The sequence below is a fragment of the Panthera uncia genome (genome assembly GCF_023721935.1).
Source record: "Panthera uncia isolate 11264 chromosome A1 unlocalized genomic scaffold, Puncia_PCG_1.0 HiC_scaffold_17, whole genome shotgun sequence".
Classification (NCBI taxonomy): domain Eukaryota; kingdom Metazoa; phylum Chordata; class Mammalia; order Carnivora; family Felidae; genus Panthera; species Panthera uncia.
The window spans coordinates 141,463,312-141,490,585 of record NW_026057577.1 but is presented as its reverse complement, the minus strand read 5'-3'; the positions used below and the strand labels follow the sequence as shown (position 1 = coordinate 141,490,585).

General features: G+C 40.0%; 1 protein-coding gene across 1 annotated transcript in view; it reads right to left on the bottom strand.

Annotated features, from left to right (window-relative positions):
- DNAH5 (dynein axonemal heavy chain 5) overlaps positions 1–27,274 on the bottom strand; it is a 240,303-nt gene that overhangs the window by 155,740 nt on the left and 57,289 nt on the right. The window contains exons 20-31 of the mRNA XM_049648271.1: positions 26,826–27,016; positions 26,651–26,738; positions 19,904–20,037; positions 15,279–15,480; positions 14,492–14,727; positions 11,156–11,374; positions 10,077–10,139; positions 9,545–9,783; positions 8,569–8,809; positions 6,315–6,514; positions 3,037–3,190; positions 1,378–1,541 (exon numbers count right to left, since the gene is read on the bottom strand). Of these exons, the coding sequence (XP_049504228.1) occupies positions 1,378–1,541; positions 3,037–3,190; positions 6,315–6,514; positions 8,569–8,809; positions 9,545–9,783; positions 10,077–10,139; positions 11,156–11,374; positions 14,492–14,727; positions 15,279–15,480; positions 19,904–20,037; positions 26,651–26,738; positions 26,826–27,016 (2,131 nt within the window). The remainder of the gene's footprint in view (positions 1–1,377; positions 1,542–3,036; positions 3,191–6,314; positions 6,515–8,568; positions 8,810–9,544; positions 9,784–10,076; positions 10,140–11,155; positions 11,375–14,491; positions 14,728–15,278; positions 15,481–19,903; positions 20,038–26,650; positions 26,739–26,825; positions 27,017–27,274) is intronic.

Sequence of the window (27,274 nt, the reverse complement as noted above, 5' to 3'; positions counted from 1 at the left end):
TCCCACTCTTGATTGTAGCACAGGTCATGATCCCAGGGTCAGGGTATCGAGCCCCGTGCCAGGATCTGTGGTGAATGTGGAGCTTGCTGGAATTCCCACCCCCCCCCCGCCCCTCTCCCCTGCTCGTGCTCGCTCTCTCTCTCTCTCTCTCCCTAAAGTAAAAAATAATTTAAAAAAATGGTTAAAGGGGAGATATTTATTTTTTTAATATGAAGTTTATTGTCACATTGGTTTCCATACAACACCCAGTGCTCATCCCAACAGGTGCCCTCCTCAATGCCCATCACCCACTTTCCCCTCCCTTCCACCCCCCCCATCAACCCTCAGTTTATTCTCAGTTTTTAAGAGTCTCTTATGGTTTGCCTCCTTCCCTCTCTGTAACTTTTTCCCCCTTCCTGTTCCCCATGGTCTTCTGTTAAGTTTCTCAGGATCCACATAAGAATGAAAGAGAAAGAGGAGATATTTAAAAGCATGTATATTCCAGCTATAATATAAATAAGTCATGGGGATATATTTTACAGCATGGTGACTATAGTTGAAAATACTCTATTTCATATTTGAAAGCTGCTAAGAAAGTAGATCTTGAAAGTTCTCATTACAAGAAAAATAGTTTGTAACTATGCACGTTATGATGGACGTTAACTAGACTTATGGTGGTCATCATTTTGCAATATATACAAATCTCAAACCACTATGTTGCATACCTGAAACTAATGTAATGCTGTATGTCAATTATATCTCAATAAAAATAAAAAATACAGAAAACCATGTGTAGTTAACTGTTTTTGGAATATTCACTACTATTCAACATATTTCTGCTTACATGATTTATCTTGATTAGCCAAAGGGAAAGAAAAGAAAAATATATGTTACTCTTGGAATTCACCCCGCCTCCTATACACGTGTGTGTGTGTGCACGTGTGTGTGTGTGTGTGTGTGTGTGTGTGTGTGTATACACTGATAGATACATGAGGCTGTTGTTTCTGTACAATCTTGACTACTTGTGTACATTATACTGTTCATATTGTTCTTGGTTGCACCTAATGAAATATTTTGACTCTTCAGATGCTTATCCAAGAAGAAAATCAGAAAAGTAACCGTATCCGTTTTAAAAGGCAAGGACTATATGAGAATTTGCAAGACTTTGTCCCAGTGGATGGAAGAAGCCCTGAGTCCTATTATTCCAACATCAGAACAAATCCAGCAAGGGCTTGGAATAATATGAGACTCCAAGCTACCAGTTTCATCTATGCAACAACATCGGACACGAATTACGTTTTAGCAAAAGAAAATCAATATGGCTAATGCTGTCTCGTCCCTCTGATCCCTTTCATCTCTAGGACGCTAAGGGGGCCTTCACAGAGCCAGTAAACTTACCCAGTGAGGGATTTCTGGCACATTTCCAACTGGTCCAGCAAGTGCGGTAACAGCTGCCCCATGGTCTCATCTCCAACACAACACTGAACCACATTTGGCATTTCATGAGCCCGAGTCATAATCTTCACCCAAGATTTATCGATATTGGAAAAGCGCTTGGCTTCCTACAAAAACGAGGTAACAAAGCCCACTTGGACACATCTGTGATCTCAAGGAAAGCGCATCTCACATACCTTCTGCTGGGGCCAGATTTCTCCCCAGTCTGGATATCCCAACTCTACATGCCTAAAATGTCACACATGTTCTATTTCGATTCTCCTTTTGCACCATCCCACCCCCTTTCTTAAATAAGGTCCCCCCATTATGTTAACTGAAAGCAGAAGACAGACACAGAAATGAACATACAATATGAGACAGCTTGGAAGAGAAAAGCACTCCCAAGTGTTTTTGCCAGTTATCCCTAAATGAAGTGAATTTTATGTTTTTCAAGTTTGCTACACTGAGCACTGAATTGTTTGTATATTTAGAAATGAAAACATTTAAAAATAAGATACAAAACTAATTACAGTATAACCCTAATACTGTGAAATTTTTAAACATAGATTTTTTTTTTCAGAAAAAAAAATTGAAAATGCTCAGAGGACTTTGAGAGAATAGAAATAAGGTTTTCCTTCTTCCCTAAAACTTTCTGTAGTTTACCAATAAGCATGTACTATCAAATATGAGAGCAAGAGACCCCACCGAGCTCCTTGAATATTGAATGTGAAAGTTGCCAGTATTACATCCAATTTGAGATTCCCCACCACCCAGCAAGAAGAAAAACATGCCCAAATATAAAAGCAGAAATAAAGAAATAAGTAAATAAATACTTAAAGTTTCAGTGTGTGGATACATTCCACTGGTAGGTGAAAAATACATCGGCTAACAGATCCATCCTCTGTAATGAAACTGAAAACTCACCACAGGGACAGCTAGGAAGACTGAGCAAAAAAAAACACTCAACACAACCGTGTTTCTAAAACTCAAATATATCATTAAAACATTATAATTTTGCAAACGATTTAAGGTAGTTGAATAAGAATCCTTGAGATTTGGTAAGAAAAATGTTTTTGATAAAAATTTCAAAATACTACACTCCATATTCCCCATAAGATGATTAAATTTGATGAGAAAAAAACATGTTCCACAATCTTGAGAAGAGGGCCTTTTTGTTCTGGAGTTTCTTTTTTCTGCCTGTTTCCACCCCCCCAGTTTTCCAGTACAGATATAATTGGGTGAATTATATAGCGTGAGTTGTTTTAAACTGTCAGTAGTAACAGAACAAATTATCCTGCCATTGTCGAGATAACTACGCCATAATTCCACACTGTTCCCAAATTCTACCTTCAAATTACCTAAAGTGTATCAATTATGCAGACATTCCTTTTGTTTTTTAACCCTCTGTTTCCCACAAAACCACATGGTTTTGTAGCCTTCACACCCTTACTTTTCCACAATCGCTCTCTCCTTATAAAACAGTTCAACAACAACAACAAAAACATTGGGGAGGGTGTGGCTCCAGAGAAATTGAAATATTATTGCATTTTTGAAGGAATTATTAGTTATTAGAGAATTCTCTGAGTTAAAACCCTGATGAAACCATAAGGAAAATTCTGAAACCTTAGGAAGCTGCTTGGCAATATCTCCTCCCACAAAGACAGCTTCTAAGTAAATCCACAAATTCTGCACCATCATCCAGCTCTCAATGATGTCTGTTGAGTTGGAAAGGTACTGCACCCATTTTTGGATCTGGGCCTTGAACGGCATATTGTACCTAAAATGAAAAATACAGTCAGCATTTGGGAGGTTTTTTTGGTGTTTTCTTTTTTATTGTTGTTGTTTTCAAACTAAAAGATTTTACTTAATCCTAATTTTTACCTGTTTCTTTACAACTGGGATTATGTTGTGCTGGTTTTGAAAATGATGCTACTTGGGGCACCCGGGAGGCTCAGTCAGGTCAGCATCTAGCCCTTAATTTCAGCTCAGGTCATGACCTCGCGGTTCATGGGATCGAGCCCCGCGTCGGGCTCTGGGCTAACAGTGCAGAGCCTGCTTGGGATTCCCTCTGCCCCTCCACGATTCTTTCTCACACCTTCTCTCTCTCTCTCTCTCTCTCTCTCTCTCTCTCAAATAAATAAACTTTTTTTTTTTTTAATGATGCTACCAAGTGACTAAATCATCATCATTTACTGGACATTGTTCGACTTTTCCTGTTTTGATCCAGAGCATAAACAGGTGGGAGATGTGTCATCTGAGGAGCAGATCAGGCATTAGACTTGATTCCACACAACTGCTAGAGTAATAAAATTGGGGTCTTTGTTGCTACAGCCAAGCGAGTAATAGTCTCTCTGCTGACCTTTGTGTCTTCTCCAGGGACTCTCTCTGGTTTCTCACATACCTTGAGGCAATTACAGAGACACTGGTGGGGATCAAACAACCAATTCAATTTTCAAACATGTTAATACCTGCAATCTCTCTCTAGCCTCCCCCTTTCTGGGTCTCTTTCCAACTTCCCAGCCACTCAAAACCACCCACTCGTGTGTGTGTGTGTGTGTGTGTGTGTGTGTGCGTGTGCGTGTGCATGTGCGTGTGCTTGTGTGTGTATGTGTGTTAGGGCTCATGCATGTCTATGTGTAATACTCTGATAGTCACTCTTTAGTCTCTCCTATAGTTAATCTATCTTCCTTTTTTCATTCTTGAGAGAGAAACAGATCATGGCCTTCCAGTGTTTTTTTCCTTTTCTCTTTAGATATAGGACCCCATTTCTACCTGGAAACGTAAGTGCCCAGTTAAAATACTGAATTTCCCAGCCTCCTCTGCAGCAACGGGCAGGGCCGGGACTAAGTTCCACATCAGTAGCTCCCAACCTTGGCTGTATTTTGGGGACATCCAGCAGACATTAAAAACTACTTGGGCCTGGGCACCAGGGTGGCTCAGTCGGTGGAGCCTCCGACTTCGGCTCAGGTCATGATCTCGCGGTTTGTGAGATCGAGCCCCACGCGGGGCTCTGTGCTGACAGCTCGGAGCCTGGAGCCTGCTTCCGACTCTGTGTCTCCCTCTCTCTCTGACCCACCCCACTCATGCTCTGTCACTCTCTCTGTCAAAAATAAATAAACATTAAAAAAAAATAAACCCTACTCAGGCCTGCCTGGGTCCCACCCCCAAGAGACTCCAATTCTATCAGTGTGAGATGTGGCCCAGGCACTGGGATTTAAGTGCCCCAGGCGTCCAGTAAACAGCCAAGTGAGGACCACTCTCTTGGGTAAGAAGTGGGTGGCAGCATTGTATGGAAGGGGAAGTAAGGGGAAGGGCCACCCCTGGAGAAGACACAAGGGTGAGCCTGATAAAGCTTGGGTCCCTGATGACGAGGTGGAGCCTGCTCTCTACCCTGAACCATCAGCCTTGGAGCTTCTTTTACGTGAGAGCCGCATAAACTTCAGTTTTGTGCAGGCAATGTTTCACGAGGTGTTTCTATTATTTGCAGACAAAATTCTAATAATTGTACTCCCTGTCACTGTTTTCCCTTTTTCTTCGCCCTTAGGGATCCCTCCATTCCAACAGACTATGGACTTAAATCTTTCTCAAATATTAGTCATATTCATTAAAATTTTCATTCCCACAGCCCTAATTGTGAAACAGACTGTTCTAATATTCCACATCTTTCTGGGTTTTTTTTTTTAATTTACGCTTTTCACTAGAATGCGGTTCCATAGCAACAGAGAACATTGTTTGATTTGCTCTTCTGTCCGTAGCACCTAGAAAAGTGTATGGCACATGGTAGGTGTTCAATAAATTTGTACTGAATACGTGTTCCTCACACAACTCTCATCTGTGGATTCACTGCCATCGGTAAGGACAGTTTCCCGGTCCCTAACATAGTAATTTTTACTTAATTTGTATGTGTTCATTTTCTACCTCCCTAGGATGTGTTATTTTCCACCTGTCCTTCATTTATTTGGGTATGAATAGCAACCAAATTCATTCACACTCACCAAATCCTAAGTACTTCAGAGTCAAGGTTACCAATGGTCTAAATCTCTAAGACCGAATTTTATATCCCATATTACTCACTTCAAACACTTGGGTGTACCAAGCAAAAGTGAAGAAGAGCGATTTTTATCAAACAGTATTAAGTGGTTATCAATCCCTACATTAAACTTATTCATATACATATACACACAGAAGAGACTGACGTTCGAAAGACAGAATGCAGTAAACTCGTATCTCAATGATACCCACATGCTACACAATTATTATATATCTGAGAAGATCCTGGTGAACAAAAAATTATTTCAGGAGGAGCAAAGGAAGCAAGGTACCAAGGAAATGTTAAGCTCATGAGTCTAAGGCACGTGCATCCAAAGCATGATGGTTTTGCAGTTAACTGTCAAACAGAAGTGTTAGACTCGTATCGGTCTGTGCTGTTTTATTTCTCTTTATGAATTAAATTCACTCTCTATCTTAATCTGTCATCTCATTAAAGTATGTACACAACTAAGAGTTTCTAGTCCACAGATGTTGGCACAACGATTTCCCAAGTAGAACGATTATTCTGAAGCTCAGCCTAATTTCCCCTGGACTCCGGAGCCTGTCAAGCTGTCAGCTGTGCGGTGAGGCTTGTCAGCTGCAAAGTTGAAATGTTCCGCAAGATCCAAGTGGCTAATTACATGTTGCATTATTTTGTCCAGTTGATGGTCTCAGACACATCCCACAGTACAGGATAAGGAAATAAAAACAGCATTACACACGCTGTGCCAAGGGCTAAAATTAAAACACAGATTTTTAATGTTAAATAAATTGTATGGGGGCCATTGCTGCATTGTTTAATATTAATTTCCCTTAAAACGTTTGCTGCGGTGGTCCCCACATCTCAGGGGAAAGATGGACGGACTTCCTACCTGTTGCTCAGTAGAGAGCCTAGCAACATCAAGCTGTCCTCCATGCTGGTGATGATTTCTGAGGTGCTGTCTCCCCGCAAGAGGAGCTCTCCACGGGCTTTAAAGCTGCCAAATGCGAATGTTTTGCTGTCCCACTCGTTCGTCACTTGCTTCAGCTTGTGCTCAATGTCTCTCTCTTTCACCGCACTGATACAGATGTCCTATTAAAATTGCAAGCTCTAGATTTACCACATGAAAGTCACACGTCCTTCGTGAACAGTCCAGATTCAGCAGAGGTCCTAGCCTCACTATTTGCCTCATACATATCTAAAAATACTTTTCCCGCCCAGCTCTAAAATGCAATGTAACAAATGGTGTATATGTATATAGATCGAGATTTAGGGAGAGAGATGAAGATGTATTACTAAGTAACAGAACCTTAGTTTGTAAAATTTCCCACCAAACTCTTCCAGAGAGAAAGATGACAGAAAAGGTACGCAACAACGGAACACCGTGAGAAAGGACATCCTGACGTTTGTGACAACGTGGGTAGACCTTGATGGCATTAGGCTGAGATAAGTCAGACAAGTAAAAATACCATATGCTATCCCTTATATGTGGAACCCTCAAAAAAACAGAGGGTAGAGTGGTAGTTACCAGAGGCCAGGGATGGGGGAACAGAAGAGATGTTGGAAATCTAACACACAGTACAGTGATAATAGACAACAAAACTGTATCATAAATATTAAACTTCCTAATAGACTAGAGCTTAATTGCTACCACCACTAGAAGAAATGATCATTATGTGGCATAACCCAGGTGTTAGCTAACACTCCAATGGCAATCATGCCACAATATAAATGTATCAAACCAATATGTTATATACCTTCAACTTACACAATGTTATATGCCAATTATATCTCCATTTGGATAAAAAAAAACACACACACACATGTGTGATAACCTTGTAAATTTTGAAACTCTAATCAAAGACCCAGAATTTAATGTGTCTCTGATTTAACTCTAGAGCCAAATCAAAGCGGTATGAGAGGAGAAAATGAAGAGAAACCTGACTTCTTCCAGGTCTCCCTCCACTTTCCCAGTCTCCTCTGCAGCCACGCTTTTTCCTGGACCATTAGTCAAGCCCCATCCTTGCCTCTTCTCGTCTCATGCTGCACTCCCTCTCTGCATGAGCTCATCTATGCCCACACAGTCTGTAACCTGTTGTATCTCCCGGTAAGACCCCCATCCATTTGCCTATTGGGCCTCTGTGTTTGGATCTAACCAAGGGAATCCCAAACACATTCTGTGAAATATCAAACTCATGCCCCAAATTAAGCTCTTTGCACTTTGTCGCTCAACTGATTCCCTTCCAATAATTCCCTATCTCCGTGATGAGCACCATCATCCACCTTGATCGCTCAGCAGGAAATTTAAGGTTTACCCTAGATTGTTTCTCCTACCATGTTCCCTCTCTTGCCAGATTCTACCCGGCTCTACCTTCTAATGATCTCATTGATCTTTTCTCCCTTCTCCAGCTTCACTACCTGCCCCCTCATCCAACACACCATTGTCTCTTGTCTGGGATATTCTTATAATCCCCTAGTTGGTTTTCCCATCATTCTCACTTGCCCTCCCCCAATTCTTTCTCCACACAGTTACCACAGTGATCTTTACAAAATGCAAATCTAACCATGTCATCTCTGCTCAAAATATATCTCCCAGACGGCTCCCCATTGGTCTCTCCACCCTGGTGTTCCCTCTGGTTCCCAAACACACTTCAGACCCTTCACACATGCTGTTCCACATGCCTGACATTGTCTTCTTTGCCCTTTCCAAGTCCCTCAGCCTCACCACACGAGCACATTCCCTCCCCAGCAGTCATGGGCATGTGTCCCAACTTCCCTACCTTTACCACCCCATTACCCCAAACAGGTCAAGCCCATTACTATGGGCTGTCACAGAACAGATACTTTTTACTTCAATGGTATTTACCCCATTGTGTAACTATACCCTTATTTGTGTAATTATTTAACTATGCAAGTTATTTAGTGATCTATGAATGAAGGAAAGCATCTGTATGTCCCCAGCACTTAACACAGAACCTGTCACGTAAACATGTGTGGAAGGAACGAATTGCTGGATGCCCAGAAGAGTTTTAATTGTCCTGGTATGGTTTACTGGTCCAACATTCCATAATGTAGGAATACTGTCAAAATAAATCCCATGAGACCTTCCAATCTCCCACCACATCAGGTAATCCTATGAACTGTACCTCTATTTCTTCTTTGTATTTCAGAAGAGGTGCCTCCATGATATTTCTTAACTTAAAAGTTTCATTCCCCACATCCAGATTATGGCCAGTGAGAGCAGCTATCCTTTCCCAATGCCTGTCCATCATGGCCTTACTGGCCATGTGCTCCAGGAGTGGGCAACACTCACTGAAATCATCAATGGTCTTCTTCAGATCCAAGAAAGCCTGCCAGTCCTTCAAGGCCCGGGGCAGCTTCCGACACCTGCAAAGGGAGTCACCGTGAATGGTCATTCAAAGATGAGCCTGAGTGTCTCCACTCCAGGCTTGTCTACTAGCATTCTATCAAGAAACAGTCATTTCAAATACCTACCACACTTTCAAATCTCATGATTCAAATGATATCTGTTAATCTAACATACTTTTACATTAGAGAAAACTGCCCCTCCCAATTGGGAAAGTTTGGTGCTTTTTTTTTTCAATTCCCTCGTAACACTTAGCTAGGTAAAAGGCATTATTTTAAATGACAAAGGTGCCTCCCAATTCAATTCAATTCTACAAACATGTATTGAGATCCTCCTAAGTACAAAGCACAGCGGAGTGTATCAGGCTGTCAACCAAAAAACACAACAAATGACCCTGTATTTTCTTTGGGTTCAACACTTAAGTCATACGGCTCTTGCTTTTATTACAGGAAGTCATCTCACATAAACTTCAAATGTTTGATAAGTGTAACATAAAGAGAGATCAGCTCCCTCCAGGATGCAGAAGAGCCCCTGACAAAATTCATCCAGGTTTAAAGGACGCATTTGTCTTACGACGTACACACAGGGGTAATTAATAAATAGCGTCTGACAAGGGTGACGTCAACGGACAACAGCAATGCAGCCTGATGTGCTTTCAAAACATCTGGGAGTGAAAAGAGAACTTGACAGTCTATCAAAGAAGAAAGCATTTAAGATTCAATAGCTCGGGGCATGCTAAACATTTAATTTCTCACCTGTTCTGGAACTCTGAAAGTTCACTGTTGATTTTTTCAATATTCACTTCCGACCAAAGCATCTCATGATAGCTATTTACAGTTTCTATGACGCTGTTGTATAGAGAGTATATTTTCTGTAGGAGATTTAATTGCTTCTTTATTTCAAGAAGCTGAGGATACGGAGTAACTGGCAGTCCAAAGAGCTCCTCTCCTCCAGTATAGGTGATGTATTTCCGATAGATATTATCAAATTGATTCTAAAGAAAACACCAGTGAAAACTCAGCAAGATGATTTACACTTGAATAAACAGGTAAACTTAAAAACTGGCAAATAAGCAAACATGTATGATTTCAGAGCACATGTAAATAAGAATAGTAAATAACTATAGTTAATTAAATAGACACCATCTCCAAATATAATTATCCCAAATCACAATTTTTAAAAATATTCCACAATAGGCTTTTCTATATTAAGGGGAAAAAAATGTATGTGTCTAAAACATGTTAGGGTTTTGGTTGTGTAGAAGGTCATAGAAACCAAAAAGATTACCTGGAATATGATAAGCCTATCACTGGCTTCCTGGGGTTTTAAGCCACTAGCCATTGGACCATTCTGAAACAAAAAGTTAAACACAAAATAAAAGGAAGTGTTGTATTCAAACTTCATGAGCTCAAAGTATATGCACATCAAAGCTAGTTTTCATTCACGTCACATCAATGTTAGGAAACTTCGTTCTTTAATTGTAGAAAAGGACTCAGGAAAGTGACTCATTTGGAAATATTTTCAAGTAAAAAAAGCCAAGTTAATACCACACCTTCTAATTTCAGGAAATTCCTAAAATTAAAAATGAGTACTTCTCATTTCTTAGGCGACCAGGCGAGGAAGGGTCAGTAAGCAGTCTATAGGAAGCACGTATCATGCCTGGTTTTGAACTAAAACACCAATGCCACGGAACTCACAGATTTTAGCATTCTAATATTTATCTGCAGAGTGACATAGAATCTTAACATTCCAGTCGGGCTTTCCTACATTAGAACGCCTTCAATACGTGGATTTCTGTGCTGCTCCATCCATGTTAGTGCATGGATCCAACCTCATAACTTCGTTAACTTTGTGCTTTTGTGTGTTCCTGCTTAACAGGTACCAACTGTACCCTTCGCATATTTCCTTTCTCTAGTGTATTATGATCGGTTAGAAGTGGGTCTTAGTGTACCACATACTCCTAGTGCCGAAGAGTCTGCACTAAAACTCATAAATGAAGGACTAAAACAGGAACTGCCTCTGTCTTGTCCACATTGGTGTCTTCAGCACCAAGGGCAGTGCCTGCCACACGCTGGGCGCTCTACAGTGTTCGTGGAACTAAGGAAAGCTGCAGAAGGATGACATTTAACCACATGTGAACAGGACTTGGCCACACAAAGTTAGAAAGCTACCAAACAACTTCAGGAACAGACCAATGATACAATATGGATTGCACTTTTAGACTCCTCATTTCCTGGATTGCTCTCATGAAAATGAAACTCCCATTCCTAGGGAGAGTCATGAAACTTGGCATAGAATCTTTATGCACTTTGCCGGCTCTATTGACTCTTCCCAAAAAATACAAACAGGATAAACCAGAGTTGTACCAAATCATAGTCCAAGTAGAAGTGGTGACAGTCTCGGAGGAAGACCTCCACGGTACTAATTAGCTCCTTCCTGAAACGGGGCTGCAGTGAGACTAATTCGTTCTGAACTTCACTGGCACGTGTCAGAAGCTTCTCCCAAGAATAGCGCAGAGTATCAACCTTGTCCATCTCTTCCTTTGTTATGAGAAGACCGTATTTGTTAAGCAGGGCATAGGATTCCTACACAAAAGAAGGAAAATTTAATTTCTGCCGGTCAGATGCATAAATCTACTCACTCACTTATTAAAGTGATAGAATGGAAAAGATCAGTATGATAGGGAAACTACCCCGAGAGTTCTTTCCTTCTTGCAAACCATAAAAGCTTAAATGGGCAACCGGGCCCCTAAGCTTCAGTTTCCTCTTCGGTAAAACGAGAAAATTCCTGGCTGCTTCACAGGATTTTTGTGAATATCCACAAATATCATTTTAAATGAATTTCAAAAACTATAAACCATTATGCAAATAAAAGGTATTTTTATTTAGGCCCCTAAGTTGTATTTCAAGGCTTCGAGATGAAAAACGTAAGATAATCTAACTGCTAATATTAGCATAATAAAATAAATCAGGGTTTTAACTCTATCCCATTTCATTTTGTTGGTAAGAGGTTCCAATAGTAAGACACACAAGGGTACTGCTGCATCAAAGCCTGAGCCCAGTCATTGACCTCAAGATGCAAAATCCTCGACTACTCTCTTGCCTAAAAGAGTTTGGTTTTCATGAGAAAGGGTTTTCCCTAAATATCTCTGCCCTCCTCTCCTGGCATTAGTTCTCTCCATACAGGTGGAACGAATACCTGATCATTAATTTGGGTAAAAGACTTGATGTGGGCAAGCCTAGCCCAGTGCCTTTCTCCCTCTTTCTTCCTCCTCCTTGAAGGCAACCCACTGGTCTGCCCTCCAGTGTCAATAGAGTGAAGCAGGGAGGGGTGCCTGAATGGCTCAGTGAAGCGTCTGACTTCGGCTCATATCACGATCTCACGGTTCGTGAGTTCAAGCCCCATGTCGGGCTCTGTGGTGACAGCTCGGAGCCCGGAGCCTGCTTCCGATTTTGTGTCTCCCTCTCTCTCTGCCCCTCTACCACTCATGCACGCTCACTCTCTCTCTGTCTCTCTCTCTCAAAAATAAAGCATTAATTTTTTTTTTTTTAAATAGAGTGAAGCAGGGTAATAGAGGGGCCTGCAGCTTTTCGATTCTGCCTCTGATGCACGAATAAGTTCAACAATTCTGGGATGTAGTCGTCACAAGTAGTGTGTGTGCATGGATTTGGGTGGTAATGGGAATATGGGAGTTGTACACTAAGCCATGTCTTCCAAATAAGTTCTATCGGGAACAAAAGGTTGTATTTTTACCTTGACTATTTGACTACAGTTTTGTCTGAATGCTCACACAGGGGGAAACAGGGGTGTCAGTTACTGGGCCTTCCCTTCAAATGCCCAGGGACACTCCTGGTTCTACACAAAGCAGGGACTCTTTATCTTATGTTTCAATTCCCAAGAAGGGCACGGTGGGCCACATGATTTTCCTGACCCAATACGGCAAAGGTGCAAGCATTTAATTATCTGAACCATTTTCATGGTTATTTGAAACTTTCCAAAATTCAAAGAGGGGCACAGAAAATGTGAGACTGGTGTACAATCCTCACCATCAGAATTTAAGTCCAGGGGTACCTGGGTGGTTCAGTCAGTTAGGCGTCCAACTCTTGGTTTCGGCTCAGGTCATGATCTCACGGTTCGTGAGTTTGACCCCTGCATGGGGCTCCACGCTGACAGCATGGAGCCTGCTTGGAATTCTCTCTCTCTCCCTCTCTTTGCCCTTCTCCTGCTCACTCTCTCTGTCTTTCTCTCAAACTAAATAAATAAACTTAATAAAAAAAAAAATTTAAAGAATTTAAGTCCAGACATTTAAGTTATGAAGTGCTAAAATGGTATTTTTTTTTTCTGGAATCATTTTAATGCTATAATCATACTGGTTTCATTCAAAAGAATAATACAGTGATCCATTCCTGAGCAAACAATTTCATACAGGAGAGAAAATATGATACAGCATAATTATAAAAGAAATGTGTAACACTAATCAAGCTGAATAATTTCTTTGACCCTTGGTTTCCTTATGTTAAACGAGGTGTTGAGTAAGGATTAAATGTGCTAATACAGAATTAATACATGAATGGACACTGTTAGTACCTATAGGGACCAAAATGTGCCACTTTGCCACATTATTTTGAATAAAAGTCACTTAAGAAATAGCCAATTCAAAAAGAACTCTCTGACACTCTGCCTGACTTTTTCTCCAGAAACCAGGAAATAAATCTCCTGTGTGAAAGGCAGCCTCTCAGAACCAGGAGGTAAAGAAACATCCTTATCACCAGGGATAGGACATTTAGAGCTGAGAAGGCTATATAACAACCCTTGTTTCTTTTTACTAATTTACTACCACAGCCCAAAACTTATTCAGAATTCCTTACTAATTGAAGCTCCCAAAATTCAGTTTTCTTTATCCTTTCAATTCCTCACGGATTTATTGTCTCTTTGTCTGAAAAGCATAAAAATGGCCTGCCTTGGTCATTTCTTTAGGTCTCAATTTCATTATTGGGCCTCTGCGTGCACATAGTAAAACTTTGGTTTTACTCCTATTAGTAGGTCTCATGTCAATTTAAGTTTTAAACCAGCTGGAGAATCTTGAAGGGTAGAGGAAGAATTTTTCCTCCCCTACAGTTGCATCCAGGTTCTGTTTTCCAGCTGGTATTCCCATCCTGACTGCTAGGAGTACTGTCTGGGGCAATGGCAGCTGCCTCTTTCCCTGGAAAACTGTCCTCAGCTAAATGGGAGTCTCCTCTTGGGGAGATGATGGTCAATAACCAACTGTCTCAGGGGTACAAAGGGCAGTCTCCCTTACCTCAAAGTGGGAGCAACTGTGTGGAATTCGTGCTCCAGAGCACCCTGTGGGAAATCTGTCTACAGCTAAGCTCACACCCTCCCTTAGCTCCCCCACCCCCGATCTGACCTCAGCATTCCTATTTCCCTCACACTCCCTTCTCCTATGAGCACTTATCAGTAGATCACTTGTACAGAAATCCTCATCTCAGGCTCTGCAGTTAGGGACTTTAGATGCCATGCAAAGGTCTAGAACTGACCCATAGAAGGTACCATCATTAAGGTATCATCATTACTGAAATTATTCTTAGGTTAAGCATCCATCTGTAACCACCATCCCTACAGTCCACAGCTAGTCAATACTTCAGCTAATATCACTCAACATGATGAGCTATTCCCATAATGAACAAATGATTATCAGTTACCTCAATAGGTCCTACTTGAAAGTCAATGGAGATTTGCTGCTCCCGGATTTCTTTCAGTGCTGCCATAGCAATCCGAATATCATCTAGGTCTTTAATCTGACGATTCAGTTTTTTATTGAATTCTTCAACAAGTGTAAAAATGTTTTCCATCTCACGCCTGTACTTTTTGTTACAGTGACGACCGATGACAACCATCCAGGCCTTTGTCTCAGCAGTCAGAGTGAACTTCAAGTCATCTGTAAAACCCAAATGTCCACAGTTCAGTTTGAAAAACTTGAACCAGTATGAAAAAACAGAGCACTGCTGTTCACCAATAATAAACACTTTGCAACTTACAGTTTTGTGGTGCATAAAAAAAATTAAACTGGAAAAAGTTAGATTTCCTACTCATCATTTATTCATTTATTTTATAAAGCTGGTCTTACAACAATGTGAAACATATTTCAAAAATGCTTTAAAAAGTACATATCAAAACCATTGAAGATTAGCCTCAAATGTTTACAATTATTTATTAAAGGAAGGGTACATTTTAATTGCAAATACAACACACTCATTCTCTTTCTCTGAAATAGCATTTATTTTCAAGGTTTAGCAGCAAAGTGTTCAAAATAGTCCAGGATATATAATTATGCAGAAGGGAATTAAAAACAAATCTACAAATTGGTCTGAAAACTTGAAGCCCATAAAAACTTTAAGACAGCTAGAACTCTCTGGCATACTAATCTAGGTAAAGAGACAGAACAATACAGTTGAATTTTGATGACTGTATGAAAGAAAACGAACCAACCTGTGTATAGAGCAATGGCGCCCACACAGATGTACTCCGGCTCGGCATTAATTTCCTGCTCCAGCTTTTGAAAATAGACAATCTGAGATTCAAATTCAGAAAGCAAGGGGTTTTTTGTAATAACCATCATAATTGTTTCTTCTTTCTCTTTTTGCCAAATATGATTGTAGCGCTTGAAGCAATCCATAGATGTAATAACTTCCTAGAATACAAATAACAGATTTGTGTTCAGAGGGAAGATGTGGAAATGGCATCACGGTATAAGTGAATGTTGCTCAACTGCTGGTGGTTCCCATGGATTTATTAAATGTTTAATTAGTGAGGCACCTGGGTGGCTCAGTCAGTTAAGCGTCCGCCTCTTGATTTCAGCTCAGGTCATGATCTCACGGTTCATGAGTTCAAGTCCCGCATTGGGCTCTGTGATGGCAGTGCAGAGCCTGCTTGAGATTCTCTCTACCTCTCTCTCTGCACCTCCCTGCTCGCTCTTCCCCTCTCTCTCTCAAAGTAAATATAAAATAAAATAAAATAAAATAAAATAAAATAAAATAAAATAAAATAAAATAATAAAATAAAATGTTTAATTAGTGAGCTGTTTAATTATTTAAAAATGCCATAGGATTGGTACTAGATACAATATGGGCATAGTAACTCAGGAGTAGTAACAATGAAATTGTTAGCCTTCCTAGCCAAAAGGAGAAGGGGACAATTTCTAGAAACTAGAAAAAGAGAGTCCATGAAGACTTTTGTGGACAAGACCCTCTTGATTGGAGTTGTGTCTTCATTCAAAAACCACAGTTCAGGGGCGCCTGGGTGGCTCAGTCGGTTAAGTGTCCGACTTTGGCTCAGGTCATGATCTCACGGTTCGTAAGTTAGAGAGCCTTGTGTGGGGCTCTGTGCTGACAGCTCAGAGCCTGGAGCCTGCTTCAGATTCTGTGTCTCCTTCTCTCTCTGCCTACCCCTGCTCATGCTCTCTCTCTCTCTCTCTCTCAAAACTAAATTAAAAAAATTTTTTAAAAACCCACTGTTCAAAATCATGCCACAACAGGGGTGCTATGGAAAAAATTATGCTAAGGTCACTCTCTTTCCCCTGCCCCACACCCCCCGCCCCCAGCCCCAGACCTCTGCCACGACTCTGTCGTTGGTAAAATCTATTGGAAGCCTCAATGGAAAACTATTAATTTGTTCCATAAGGTCAGAGAGTGGAGATAAGATCTGGAGGGGCAAACAGAATACATCCTGTATCAAACCCCACCTGGCAGATTGCATGAAACCACGTAAAATGTATAAACTCATTGGATTAGAAGTGACGTCTGTACAATATTAAATCTTCCCATCCAGGAACACAGTATGTGTTTCCAAATCTTCCAATTTTTTTTTTAATTACATGTTAAGTGTTATGGGAATCTTCATAGAGACTCCACACACTCTTTATTGCGCATATTCCTAGGTATTTTTCAGCGATGTGATTATTGTAAACAGGATCTCTTTTCCACTATTTTTACAACTGGCTATGGATGGCATAGAAGCTTAAAAAATTGATTTTTTAATCAACAGTCCTGTTCGCTACAAAGTGTGCTTCTGTAAGATGAACTGGCTCATTCATGTTTGGTAACTAGAGAATGATGTCAACAAAATGGGGAAGTGACATTATCAAATGCTATTTTTCCCAGCATGCTGTTCTGTACCAGCTAAAGCAGCCGGCCGCGGAGGGGCGCAATTCTGTGTGCACGCCCCTTCCAGCACTTTTTCCTTTGGGGCCAGTTTGTTCCCGCTTTGTGTTGAGGCTGTTCTCTGCACAGTTCAGCCTGATCTTTGGACATCTTATCCTTGTTTCAACTGTTTCTCACACCCACCTTTTACCAAGTTCTGTCACCTTTTAATAGTAAAGCTCTTTATTTACGATACCATTTTTAAATGGGTTAAAATTTTACTATGATTGCCCCTGTTTTTGTAACTACTCGGTTACAAACTTTCCTAGGTTTTGTGTGTCTGCCTCAATTCTGTTTTTCTCATAATCCGTATTATATTTGATGTGCAACTTTGCAAAACAGTGTTTTCAGGAATGTTTATTGTATTACAGCAGAAATGCCTATAATTACCTTTCAACGAACTCTAACCTGACTCTCATTGGGCCATATTTTTTTTTAGATCAGCCTCTTGGATTTATATAATAGATAATCATATCACCTATAAATAATTAAAGATTTGGCTCCTCATTTCTTATGCGTCTACCTCTTGGGAATCAACTTTTTCTATTGGCTTATATTATAATTTCAGAGATACATCTGCGTGAGAAAAAAATGTTTTAACTGGGATAGAATTTAAAATGCCATTATTTGAAAAAATATAGCATGCCAACAGCATTCTAAATGGCCCAGTCACTTAAGTAAAGCTTACCAACCTGCACTAAACCAAATGGCTTCACTCCAATCCCCAAATGCAGCGAAAGTGTCCCACACGCCTCGGGTGTGATAGCCGTTGAGACGTCCCAGACTTCAATTAAAATTGGAAAGCTAAGCCCGCCACTACTTATCCCAGCCAAAGTGACCCCCTTGCATGGACTGAGATGTTGACATGCACACCCAGGATGAACTGTAACAGTATGTAGACATTCACAAGTGTAGGATGATGTGGAGAATGAATTACAGATTACCAAAGATAGCAAAATATGGGTAGAAATTCCAGAATCCTGAGCTCTTTGAACATCCTAGACTTTATAATATTAAGAACATACCCTAAATACGTTGAGACTCTCATTTATCTTTTCTGACAGTGTCACTCTTTATTAAGTTGGAAGTTTTTAAAGTGGAGGTAACCTAGGGCTTAAAGGAAAAATTCCACGAACTGCAGGTGTAGAGCTGAAGTTATTTTTATTGCCAAGGTTATTTAAATTGTTTGGTCCAGCTCATCTTTCCAAGCCAGGCAACGTTGTAAGTTGGTGGCTAGCCTACGGATCTGCTGAATGTAGGTCAGGTTTACAATCTGATCCAGTCAGCGATGGCAAGAAGAAAGGGGCTGGGATCATAGGATTTTCCATAGTTGAGCCAGAATCACCCAGAAGGGTCTTTGGCTATAGAGAGCTGATCATGTCTAGTATGATGACAAAATGTGTATTTATTCTTCCAGAAACACTATGTCCATCTCGTCCGTCTGGAAAAAGTCCAAGTTATTCTAAGTGCCTAAGATTTGCACACTTCCTTCATGTAATATAAAAGCAAATGCGACAGAAATAACACGGAGATAAGCATTTTGTTGCCAGCAGTATGCTAATTTCAACGACTATGCTTACCCTTAGATTTTCATAATAGTGGCTGCTTACATTCAGAGAAAGTAATGAGCTTCATTGTTGATTTATTTCATTGTATGTTCCATGATTACTGCAACATTTGGAAATATATCTGAATGTTTATCATCACCATAAAATACTTACCTTTATCATGCATACAGAGCTTGATAAACTAAGCACTAGATAAATATTTGTTAAATTGAATTACGTGAACACTGTCCCTAAGGCAAAATTAAATATAGGACCTTCAATATCTTAAGAAAGGAATATTGAAAATGCATAAATGCAAAAGCTTCCAGTTCCCTCAGGAACACATTAAAATTAAACTTAATAATATTTCTTCACACGGTTATAGCAATGGCAGCTCTCAAAATGTTTTCAAACAAATGAAGCTCATTCTATCAGAACCGAGTAATAGAAAAGATGTATTTGCTGAGTGACAACTATTCCCTCAACACGGAAAGACATTTTTAAAGAGTCAACAGGTATTGGTGGCAGTGTGAATATAAATTGTGCGTAAGTAGAAGCTGACTTCAGGGTTCTGAATCCTTTTGACAAAAACAGGCTTGCCTGAACAGAAAGGGGGGAGCTGAGAGAGGAACAGGTTGGAAGAAAACTTAATCCTAATGTACACCCCTTTCGAGTACAAGTTTGACTTGATAACACCTATTTGCTTTATTTTCCCTATGACCTCGTCTCCGTGTGGTAATACACATACGTTTTCATCTGATAGTTTATGAGCTTTACCTGACTACACAAAAATGAAAAATTAAGTATAAGCCTTATTCTGCTTCAGATGATACTAGTCAGTACTGACTAGTACTCACTTGTGGTTTGAATTTTTTAAGTTTGTATACTTATTTTGAGAGAGACAGTGAAAGTGCGGGAGGGCCAGAGAGAGAGGGAGAGAAAGAGAACGCCAAGCAGCCTCCACGCTGTCAGCTGCAGAGCCCGATGTGCGGCTCGAAGCCACGAACTGTGAGATCACGACCAGAGCCGAAACCAAGAATCAGACACTTAAATGACTGAGCCACCCGGCACCCCTTAATATTTTTTAACAGTTAGGTTTATTTGTACTAAATCAGTAAATACATAGACTTAAAGCACTAAACAGAACACAACATAAAACATAGGAATAATGGTCCTTTTTCACCTCGCAACCTAGAAAGAAAAAGTTTTAGGTAAACGAACATTTGCTGAGCACATCCAAGATCCCACAGCTCCTCACCAAAGGCACCGTGGGTGAGACCCAGGCTACGTGTAGGACACAAGCTTGTGACATTCACACAAGTACATATTGTAAAGCAAAGGGTTCTGGTGACAAATCCTTTTGACGTACCTTTTTAGTGGAGTTGATGATTGTGCTAAGCACAGAGACTAATTTCACAATCTCTTTGTTATCAGACACATTCTTATAATAGTTCCTGGTTTGCACAGGAATGGGTAAGTTTACAGATGCTATTTCAAAGGTATCTAAACCAAAAAGAGAGAGAGAGAGAGAAATTTATATCAACAGCATAGGGAACATGCTTTAAAAAGATGAAGGGGTAGAAATGCAAGCTGGTGCAGCCACTCTGGAAGACAGTATGGAGGTTCCTCACAAAACTAAAAATAGAACTACCCGACGACCCAGCAATTGCACTACTAGGCATTTATCCACGGGATACAGGTGTGCTGTTTCGAAGGACACACGCGCCCCCATGTTTATAGCAGCACTATCAACAATAGCCAAAGTATGAAAAGAGCCCAAATGTCCATCGATGGATGAATGGATAAAGAAGATGTGGTATATATATTCAATGGAGTATTACTTGGCAATCAAAAAGAATGAAATCTTGCCATTTGCAACTATGTGGATGGAACTGGAGGGTATTATGCTAAGTGAAATTAGTCAGAGAAAGACAAAAATCATATGACTTCACTCCTATGAGGACTTTAAGAGACAAAACAGATGAAAATAAGGGAAGGGAATCAAAAAGAATATGAAAACAGGGAGGGGGACAAAACAGAAGAGACTCATAAATATGGAGAACAAACTGAGGGTTGCTGGAGAGTTTGGGGGGGGGGATGGGCTAAATGGGTAAGGGGCACTAAGGAATCTACTCCTGAAATCACTGTTGCACTATATGCTAACTAATTTGGATGTAAATTTTAAAAAATAAAAAATTAAATTAAAAAAATTAAATTAAAAAATTTTTTTAATTAAAAAATTTTTGAGGGGCGCCTGGGTGGCTCAGTTGGTTAAGCGGCCGACTTCGGCTCAGGTCATGATTTCACGGTCCGTGAGTTCGAGCCCCGCGTCGGGCTCTGTGCTGACAGCTCAGAGCCTGGAACCTGTTTCAGATTCTGTGTCTCCCTCTCTCTGACCCTCCCCCATTCATGCTCTGTCTCTCTCCGTCTCAAAAATAAATAAACGTTAAAAAAAAAATTTTTTTTTCTAAATTTTTTTGAAAATAAATAAAATAAAAAGACGAAGGGATTTCTATAAGGAAGAAATTTCTATAAAGTAAGGACCTCTGACAATCTGCTTCTTTGTAAAAAGCAATTGAAAACTTGTCAATATCAATTTTTCAGGACTCTGGACATTACACAAAGCTTGCAAGAATCCAAGTAGTGTTTCTTTATTTAAGAAGAAATGTTAAGGGGCACCTGAGTGGCTCAGTCAGTTGAGCATCCAACTTCAGCTCAGGTCATGATCTCACAGTCTGTGAGTTCAAGCCCCAGGTCGGGCTCTGTGCTGACAGCTCAGAGCCTGGAGCCTACTTCAGATACTGTGTCTCCCTCTCTCTCTGCCCCTCCCCCACTATGCTCTGCCTCTCTCTCAAAAATAAATATTTAAAAAATTTTTAATTATAAAAAAAGAAAAAATGCTAAAATCTTGGCAACCATAGTGAATTTCGAGGTGTTTTAACTTCCCCCTCCTTGGCAATGTGTTCGCCTTGAGAAACACAGCCACAGCTTAGCATCACCCAGGAGCCAGACTGGCTTTGGAGCCCCTCAAGAAGCCCCAGAGAATTGTGACTATTTGACTCATCGTGATGTTCTCTAGAAAAGCCCCATCCAGAGTTTATCTTTATTTGACTTGACTCAGAATTCACTGAGTAAAAAAACAAAAAACAAAAACAAACAAACAAAAACCCTATCACCAAAGCATTTATTAGAAAAAAAACAAGCAGTAACAATTAACTTCACAGACGCCTGAGACAATGGTACTCGTTGAGATAAACAAGAGGTTGGCCAAAAAAATCAAAGATCTGAGGAATGAGATAGATATCCACAGAGGGTGTTGTAAAGTCGTGATCCCCTGGGGCTCTAAAAGTCATGCATATGTACAGCGCTGTGCACATGCCCAGGAAAGACCTAAAATGCCCTGATCTTTTACTTTGTCTGAACTCAGGGCCTCGCACAATCAGTAAATAAAGGCTAAGGCAGTCCTGAAAACTTCCTGAGCCGTCAGGTGCTCCAGCCAACATACCATCCCCTAGGCGAAGGGTGTAGGACTTACTGGTTCAGAGGATTAAGGAAATCTCTAGGCAATCGTTAGCTGACCATGAAACTAACCAGAAACTCCAGCTGTGCACACCACAGGAAAGGCAAATTCTACAGAATTAGTCCAGGAGAGTCCATAAAGTCAATAAAGAAACAAACAGTGGCAACAACAACAGACTGGGGACAAGACAGCCAGATTTTCAAAGGTGCCACATTCTATTCTTTAAAATATCAAGTTTTTAACAAAAGTAAGAATGGTCAGCCATGCAAAGATACAAAATAGCAGTCCCCACACACAGGAACAACAGCAGTGAATAGAAACTCTATATGAGAAAACCCAACTATTGGAATTACTAGACAAAAATGTGTATATCAGCTGTTATAAATGTGTTCAGGGAATGATAGAAAACCCTAACTAAAGAATTAAAGAAGGGGCACCTGGGTGGCTCAGTCAGTTAAGCCTTCAATTCTTGACTTCGACTCAGGTCATGATCTTATGAACGGTTCCTGAGCTTGAGTCCCACATTGGGCTCTGCATTGACAGGGTGGAGCCTGCTTGGAATTCTCTCTCTCTCTCTCTCTCTCTCTCTCTCTCTCTCTCTCTCTCTCAAAATAAATAAATAAATAAACTTTAAAAAAAAAGAAAGTGTGAGAATCATGTCTCACAAAATAAAGAATAGCAATAATGAAATAGAAATACAAAAGAGTTGAATGCAAATTCTGAGATTGAGGAGAACATAAATGAAATGAAAATTCACAAGAGGGGCTCAACAGATGACAGTCTCTAGAAGAAAAAAATAGTGACCTTGAAAAGAGTTTTGTTAAGACAGAAGACTAGGTTATGGATTTAAGGTATTTCTTTTTTAATATCCATGTTTAAGATTATAAATTTCATTCCAAATGCTATTATAACTACATTTCATAAGTTCTGGTATTTTGTGTTTTCCTTTGCTTTCATCCTAAAAGTACTTCCCAGTTTCCTTTGTGATTTCTTCTTTGGCTCATTGGTTATTTCAGAGTGTGTTATTTAATTTTTATGTATTTGGGAATTTCCCAAATCTCCTGTAACTGATTTTTACAATACGGTGGGAGAATGTACTTTGCATTATTTGAATCCTTTCAAATTTCATTTCAATACTCTGTAATTCAGCACAATGCCTATAAAAATCACAGCTGCCTTTTTCTGTAGAAATTCACAAGCTGATTCTAAACTTCATATGGAAATACTAGGGACCCAGAAGAGTCATCAACAACCTTGAAAAAGGAAAATGTTGGAAGATTCATTTTCCAACTTCAAAACTTACTTCAAAGCTACAGTAATCAAGACAGGGTGGTGCAGAAGATCAATGAAATAAAACCAAGGGTGCAAAAATAAATGCTTACTTTTACATTTATGGTTAATCGATTCTTAACAAAGGTCCCAAGAAAATGCAGCTGGGAAAAAACAGTCTTTTCAATAAATGGTACTGTCACAAGTGAATATCCACAGGCAAAAAAATGAATTTGAAATCCTATTTCACTCAAAATGGATCACAGGCCGAAATATAACAGTTAAAACTATAAAATATGTTAAAAAAATAAAAAAAATAGCAGTAAACCTTCATGACCTTAGGTGAAGCAACAGTTTCTTTTTTTCTTTTTTTTTTTAAGATTTTATTTTTAACCAATCTCTGTACCCAACATGGGGCTCAAACTCATTACCCCGGAGATCAAGAATCACATGCTCCACCAACTGAACCAGGCAGGTGCCCCACAACTGCTTCTTCTTTTTTTTTTTTTTTTAATGTTTTTATTTATTTTTGAGAGAGAGTGAGAGTGTAAGCAGAGGAGGTGCAGAGAGAGAGGGAGACATAGAATCTGAAACAGGCTCCAGGCTTTGAGCTGTCAGCACAGAGCCCAACGTGGGGCTCGAGTCCACAGACTGCAAGATCATGACCTGAGCTAAAGTAGGAGGCTTCACTGACTGAGCCAACTAGGAGCCCCTGTTTCTTTTTTTCTCTTAAGTTTATTTATTTTGAGAGAGAGAGAGAGAGAGAGTACGAGTGAGGGAGGGGCAGAGAGAGAGAGGGAGAGAGAGAATCCCAACCTCTGTCAGCGGGGAGCCCAAAACAGGGCATTGGATGCTTAACAGACTGAGCCACCCAGGCACCACACCCCCCACAACCCTTTTTTTAAGTATAAAATCAAAAGCACCAAAAAAAAAAAAAAAGCAGCTAAATTGGACTTAATCAAAATTAAAACATCTATGCTTTCAAAGATACCATTAAGAAAGTGAAAGACAACCCACAGAATGGAGAAAATATTTGCAAATTATCTGATATCGTATTGAGGTAAATAACTGTTACAGCTCACCAATAAAAAGACCAATAATCCAATATTTTAAAACATGGGCAAAAAATCTGAATAGACATTTCTCCAAACAAGATATACAAATGGTAAAAAAACACATAAGATGCTCAACATCATTAGTCATTAGGGGAGGGCAAATCTAACCCCCACTGAGGTGCCACTTTACCCCTGCGAGAATGGCTACAACCAAAGCAGACAAGGGCTGGTGAGGGTGCAGGGGGCATTTGCGGAAGCCTGACACACTGCTGGTGGGGGTGGAAAATGGCACGACTGCTCTGGAAGACAGTTTGGCACGTCCTCAGAATGTTACGCATAAAGTTACCCTGCGGACTCAGCCATGCCACTCCTCGGTACAGACCCAACGGAAATGAAAACGAAACATGTCTGTACAAAAACTTTACGCAGATGTTCATAGCAGTATTAGGCATAAGTGTCCAAAAGTAGAGATAACCCAAATGCTCAACTAACGGATGCATCAGGAAAATGTGGCATGTCCATACAACGGAATATGACTCAGCAATAAAAAGAAATGAAGTACTGACATTTTGCTACCACATGAACCTTGAAAATACCATGCGAGGGGCGCCAGGGTGGCTCAGTCAGTTAAGTGTCTGACTTCGGCTTAGGTCATGATCTCATGGTTTGTGGGTTCGAGCCCCACGTCGGGCTCTGTGCTGACAGCTCGGAGCCTGCCTGGAGCCTGCTTCAGATTCTGTGTCTCCCTCTCTCTCTGTTCATCCCCCCTGCTTTTGCTCTGTCTTTCCTCTCTCTCAAAATAATAAATAAACATTAAAAAAATTTTTTTAAGAAAAAGAAAGTGTTATGCTAAATAAAGGAAGTCACAAAAGACCATGTACAGTATGATTCCATTTATATCAAATGTCCAGAGCAAGCAAATCCATAAAGACAAAGTAGGTCAGTGGTTCCCAGGGGCTGGGAGGAGGGGGATGGGGAGTGATAAAAATGATCTAAAATTAAATAGTGGGTGATGGGCATACAACTCTGTGAATATACTAAAACCACCAAATTGTACACGTTAAAAGAATAAATTCTTAAATAAATAAAGGACACATTTTATGTAAGTTATATCTCAAAGCTGTTATTTTTTTCTAATGCAGCTTATTTTTTTAATTCGTTTGTCATGACAAACACATACAGGCAACTTTTCATTAAACATTTTTTCTTCTCCATTTTAGACATAATTCATGACTGAGCATATTCTGAGTTTAGAAAATTCTCTATTTTAGACTATTTTAGGAAGTAAAGCAATGTTTCCAAATAATATAAAAATTGAAATTAACACAATAACATACGCTTTTTTTTTTTAGCTTCAATAAATACTATTGTAAGTTATGGACAACATTGTTCTGAGCTATCTTTCTCTTTCTCAGTGACAGACTATCTCAAAGAGGTACGTGTTTCGGTTTCTTGTGATGGTTAGCTGATTTACCATGCAGGAATATAAATAATAATTGAAAATTACATGGCGTCTCCCTTTTGCAGGGTTGCTGTAGAAAGAGTTTGCAGGACTAAAGACAACATTTAATATCGTTAGTAACTGGATATCATATGTTCTCTAATTTTACAGACTATAAATGAAAAGCATGAGACATACAGCAAAAATCACAACACATTAGCACAACAGGACACATACTGGGTTAAAATACAAACTATCTCTTAAATGTCAGAAAATATTCATTACAATGATGGCAAGTTTCTCTTTAAACTGTGAGACTAAAGTCTTCCTTGTCCCCCTGTTCTTTTCATTACCAGGGACCAGAAATTAGTGAGGCAGCCATATCTGTGATGTATACACTAAATATATACCATTTATAATGGCTATATTAAAATACATGGATCTTCATATTATATTAACTTAAAACTGGCTCATAGAGGGGCGCCTGGGTGGCGCAGTCGGTTAAGCGTCCGACTTCAGCCAGGTCACGATCTCGCGGTCCGTGAGTTCGAGCCCCGCGTCAGGCTCTGGGCTGATAGCTCGGAGCCTGGAGCCTGTTCCCGATTCTGTGTCTCCCTCTCTCTCTGCCCCTCCCCCGTTCATGCTCTGTCTCTCTCTGTCCCAAAAATAAATAAAAAACGTTGAAAAAAAAATTAAAAAAAAAAAAAACTGGCTCATAGATTTATATTCCAATCAACACTGATTTAAGAATTGCACGGAGGGAAAATACATTTTAGCTCCATCAATGTTGGTTTTCAATGACTGGTTAAAAAGGACTAAAGGAACATTTACCTTGAGGTTCATTTTCTCCAATTTCAGCATCAGAATCACTGTCTTCATTATTCTGCAAAGCAGCCGTTGTTCTTTCCTGCATCTTTTTCTACAAAGTGAAAGGATATTCTTCAGCTCAGCCCCATCCATAACAGAAGAATCTTCCATATGAAATGATTCCTTCATCCACACCCACCTTAGACAACAGCTCGCTGCTCCACTGTCTAATGCCCTTGGTGACATTGACGATGCACTCCACAGCTTTGTTCAGTGTCTGCTGTATGTCTTCCAGGGCAGGGGCCATGGCAATGTTGGGAATGGCCAGAGTGATGCCCGCCCGGAAAATGGGCAGACTGTTCTGCTTCCTCTTCGATGTACTGTTACTGTCTGAGTTAACACAAAAGAGGGAAGCCTTACTATTTTTTATTTAAAATGGGTCTTATTTCATTTTAAGCTGGAAAAATTAAAGCACCTAGAACAATACATAATAGATACATACAATCAGACAAATATTTGGTAGATGAATGAAAACTAACTCGTTTTATCCAACATAACAACAGTTCAGTGGGACCGACGCATTTTCTGATGCAAGCCACTGGTGCCCCCTCCATAACGGACACCCACTATGTGGGATCAGGCTTAAAT